Genomic DNA, 4,278 nt, shown 5'->3' with positions numbered 1-4,278 from the left:
AGGCTCCTGAAAAAACGGATCCATCACCATTGACTTGCATTGTTTTCAGTGCTGTATCCGTTTTTTTTTTATTTTTTATGACTGGACACAAAACTGCAGCTTGCAGCGGTTTTTTGTTCGGTCACAAAACAGAATGCTGCCGGAACAGAAGACATCCTGATGCATCCTGAACAGATCTCTTTCAATTCAGAATGCATAAAGACTAAACTGAATTTTTTTTTTCCGGTATTGAGATCCTCTGCCAGATGTCAATACTGGAAAACAATAGGGCAATTGTGAAAGTAGCCTTAGTTACCGCAGGTTAGTAATAGTGGAAAAACAGGAAGCCTAGTTTTTGAAAGGTTCACTTCCATACAGAAATAGGACATTATTTTAGAGACAGTAATAAATTAACCTTGTAGCATACAGTATTTTTTTAAACAGGAGGAAACTGTAGGTTGGCCACACAAACAAATGCAGAACTTACAAACTCCATGCAGATTTTGCCCTTAGTTGGATTTAAACTCTGAGTGCTGCAGGAGAGCAATGCTAACCACCAAGTCACTTTGCAGCCCTTACATTACATTTCTTTCAAAAAAATGTAACTGTCTCCTTAAGGCCAACTTCACATCTCTGTTCTTCAGGCTATAAATTAATGGATTTAACATTGGCACTGCCACCATGTTGAAGAGAGAGAGGAGTTTTTTGTACTCCAAATCATTTGAACTTGGACTCAGGTATTGACTGACAAGAGTTGTGTAGAGAAGAATGATAACTGTAATGTGTGAAGAGCATGTGTAGAAGGCCTTACGTCTCCCACTGCTGGTCTGTATCTTTAATATTGAGTTGATAATAAATACATAAGACACAGTGGTTAGAAGCAGAGGAATAATGCTCAAGACAAAGACTCCTTCGACTATTGTAAACATTTCCAAAGTAGGGTTCACCTTGCAGGAAAGTTTCTTGAGGGGCACAAGATCACAAAAAAAGTGATTAATCACATTAGATTTGTAGCAGGAAAAACTAGTTACCAGAAGAGTGTAAGGACTGATTTCTACAAAGCTCACCACCCAACATGCAATGGCCAACCAAGAACAAAGTCTCCAGTTCATGATCGTAGTATATCTAAGGGGGTTACAGACAGCCACATACCGATCATAGCTCATAGCTGTAAGTATCAGAAGCTCATCACTGATGAACCAGCCCAGGAAATAAAGCTGTGATAAGCAGCTCACATATGAAATGACTCTATCCCCAGTTATATATATTAGAAGTTCCTTATAAAGTGAAGCAGTTGTCGAAGACAAATCCACTATAGACAGATTCCCCAGAAAAAAGTACATGGGAGTGTGGAGTTGATGATCCAGATAGATTATTGTTAGAATAGTCATGTTCCCACCAAGTGTAATCAGATATATCAAAAGGACGAGAAGAAAAATTGGAAGCTGTAGCTCAGGAACATCTGAGATTCCTTTAATGAAGAAATATGTCACCATTGTCCAATTTTGTTGCTCCATTTTATGTTTTTAAGCATGGTATTTCTTCTTTGAAATCCCCTATGTTTTTAGAAACGAAGAACACATTAGCACAGAATTATATTACCATTAAAGTGTTTTTTGTCGGGGGTCTGATTTTCAGCACACTTGCCCAACAGCTTATTGAATACCAGGCACAACTCTGCAGTTTTGGTAGTAGTTGTGACAGTATTGCAGCTTAATTTATCTCAGTCCCATTTAAGTGAATAAATCAGTGGAACCTGATTAAGGTTTGATAACAGGAAGCACCATAGCCCCTTCAATCACCTGATTGGTAAGCGTGCCTAGACAGGCAATCAATTTGGTAGTCTCAGAAAACACCTTTTAGACTTCCCCAACAGGTCATCAATTTGAGAATGCCTCATTTTTCCTATTCTTGTGTGTGATAGATTTAGAGTTTTATAATATCCTATCTATATATATACTAGTACCAACCAATTTTCTTGAAAGGACCACCACTATGGAACACTACTCTTCAATGCCTTTTTGGGTGGTTTTCATACAGAGGTTTCACTGTGTTTATTTTCATATATCAAAGCTGGCCATACCCATTAGACCTATAACGTGTGAACCCATCAATTTACCAGACTTTCTAATGTGTTTTGGCACCTCCTGAATCCCCACTGATGGCAGATGTTAGGGAGATAAAGGACTGTTGGATTTCAGTATGCTCTGAAGGAAGACAATCCACCACCAGAGCTTCCAGTTCTTTACTCAGAACACATGCACATCCTATAGCTAAGATGTAAAACCTGAGCAATTTTCTTATTCTCATATTGAATTTACATGAATTTGTTCTTCAGCCTGGTGGAAATTTTCACTTCTAGGCCTACCTTTAGATTTGATTTGATCTTCAGCAGTCAAATAACATGTGCTGTCTGTAATCTGTAAAAATCAGTCTCACATTCATTTTTCATCTAATTATAATAGATGTCCTTACTTTATATAACTAGTGATGTTGCAGGTACATGAGATCTCTGAGGGAGATCACCAATTAAATTTAATTTATCTCAGCCAGCTGCCATCTAATTAGAAGATGGGTTACATTGTTACATTGTTAATATTTTTGAAATAAAAAAAATAGGCCCATCAAGTTCAACCAAGGGATAGGTCAGGGTTCAGCAACCTCCATCACTCCAGCTGTGGGGAAACTATGACTCTCAACATGCTCCATTCATTTCTATGGGAGTTCTGACAAAAGCCAAGCAAGTGAGCATGTGTCACGGTCCCTCCTGTGACAGAGGTTAGAAGATCTGAGGGACTGGCTGCACCTTAGGTTATCTGACAGCCTATTTGTTTTCACTTGTTGCTGTGTTGTTGTTGGTAATGACCACACCTCTTGTCTCAGGTGTAGCTTGTGGTCATTAGTGATGAGCGTCAGGGGCAATATTCGAATTTGCGATATTTCGTGAATATGTGGTAGAATAATCATCATATATTCGCAAATATTTAAATTCGAGATTAAATCTGAAATGTAAAAATAGCTTAAGACTATTTTCATGATTCCGAAAAATGTGCAATGTAAAAATCGTGTTATGCGAAGTGGGTCAAAAACGAATATGTAGCACTATAGAATCTAGTGCTATATATAAATTTTTTAGAATATTCGTCATTTTTTTCCATCTGAAGTGAACAGTCATTGGCCCACAAGCAACTTAAGCAGGGAGTAATCCTGACTTCAGATGAAAAAAAATGACGAATATTCTAAAAAACTAATATATAGCACTATAGTGAATATAGTGCTATATATTTGTTTTAGAATATTCGTCCTTTTTTTCCATCTGAAAAAATGATTCCTCCCTGCTTCTTGCTTGTGGGCCAATGAGTCATTGGCCCACAAGCAACTTAAGCAGGGAGGAAGGCTGACTTCAGAGGGAAAAAAATGACGAATATTCGATATAACAAATATATAGCACTATATTCGAAATATTCGCTAATTCTCAAAGTTGTGATATTCGCAATAAATATTCGTAATTTGAATATTCGCGCTCAACACTAGTGGTCATTACTGCTCCTATATTTAGTCTGGACTCACACTTAATACCATGCGGTTGATATTTATATGCCTGCAGTTGGAAGAGCTGGTGTGAGTTGCTCATCTGTGTTCCTGCTCATCCATTTTCTATTGAAGATAAGTGTACTTCCCTTTGTATTTTGTTGTTCCCATTTGCTCATTGTTTACTAGGCCTCAGGGAGACACTGGTTCGTTCATCTGGAAAGGAACCAGTGGTCTCAGATCTGTCACTACTCCTAGAGATTTCTAGGGTTTCTAGGGCCTAGGTTTCCAGTGTATGAATATTCCCACCTTCAGGGTCTATTCATACTGATAGGAGTCAGAGCTAGGTTTAGGGTTTTCTAGGTGGTAACCTTTTCCCTTTCCCTAGCCGTGAGGCCTAGTTTCTGGTCATTTTCCTTCTGTTGTCATTCTGGTGTTCCTCCTCTCCCCCCACTGTGTGACAGCATGCTGGGAGTTATAGTTTTACCACAGTTGAAGTGCCGGAGGTTGCTGATCCTTGGGATAGGTGGTGATGTGAATTTTAGGGGTGAGACCCAGACTTCTACACATTTATATATACACATTAATGTTATTAAATTTGAGAATTCATCTTAGTATTTTTTAAAACCATCTACTTTTCCTGCTGTGACCATGTCCAGAGGTGACTATTCCACAGATTTACATCTCTTACTGTAAAGAAGCCTTGATGTCTCTGGAAACTGAACTTTTTCTTCTCCAGTCGGAGGTGCAGCCGGCGCCTCTCCCCAG

General features: G+C 38.6%; 1 protein-coding gene across 1 annotated transcript; it reads right to left on the bottom strand.

Moving 5' to 3' along the window:
* Positions 1 to 554: 554 nt before the first annotated feature.
* On the bottom strand, positions 555 to 1,496 carry LOC122946608 (olfactory receptor 151-like). Its single transcript, XM_044306345.1, has one exon. It carries the CDS (start codon positions 1,494 to 1,496, stop codon positions 555 to 557), a length of 942 nt encoding a protein of 313 aa, XP_044162280.1.
* Positions 1,497 to 4,278: the final 2,782 nt, after the last annotated feature.

This window comes from Bufo gargarizans, chromosome 9 (genome assembly GCF_014858855.1).
Source record: "Bufo gargarizans isolate SCDJY-AF-19 chromosome 9, ASM1485885v1, whole genome shotgun sequence".
In the NCBI taxonomy this organism is placed as follows: Eukaryota; Metazoa; Chordata; class Amphibia; order Anura; family Bufonidae; genus Bufo; species Bufo gargarizans.
This window is presented reverse-complemented; position numbering and strand designations above follow the sequence as displayed.

Coding starts and splice junctions, on each gene's coding strand:
- LOC122946608 (XM_044306345.1), bottom strand. CDS start 1,496: ATGGAGCAACAAAATTGGACAATGGTGACATATTTCTTCATTAAAGGA.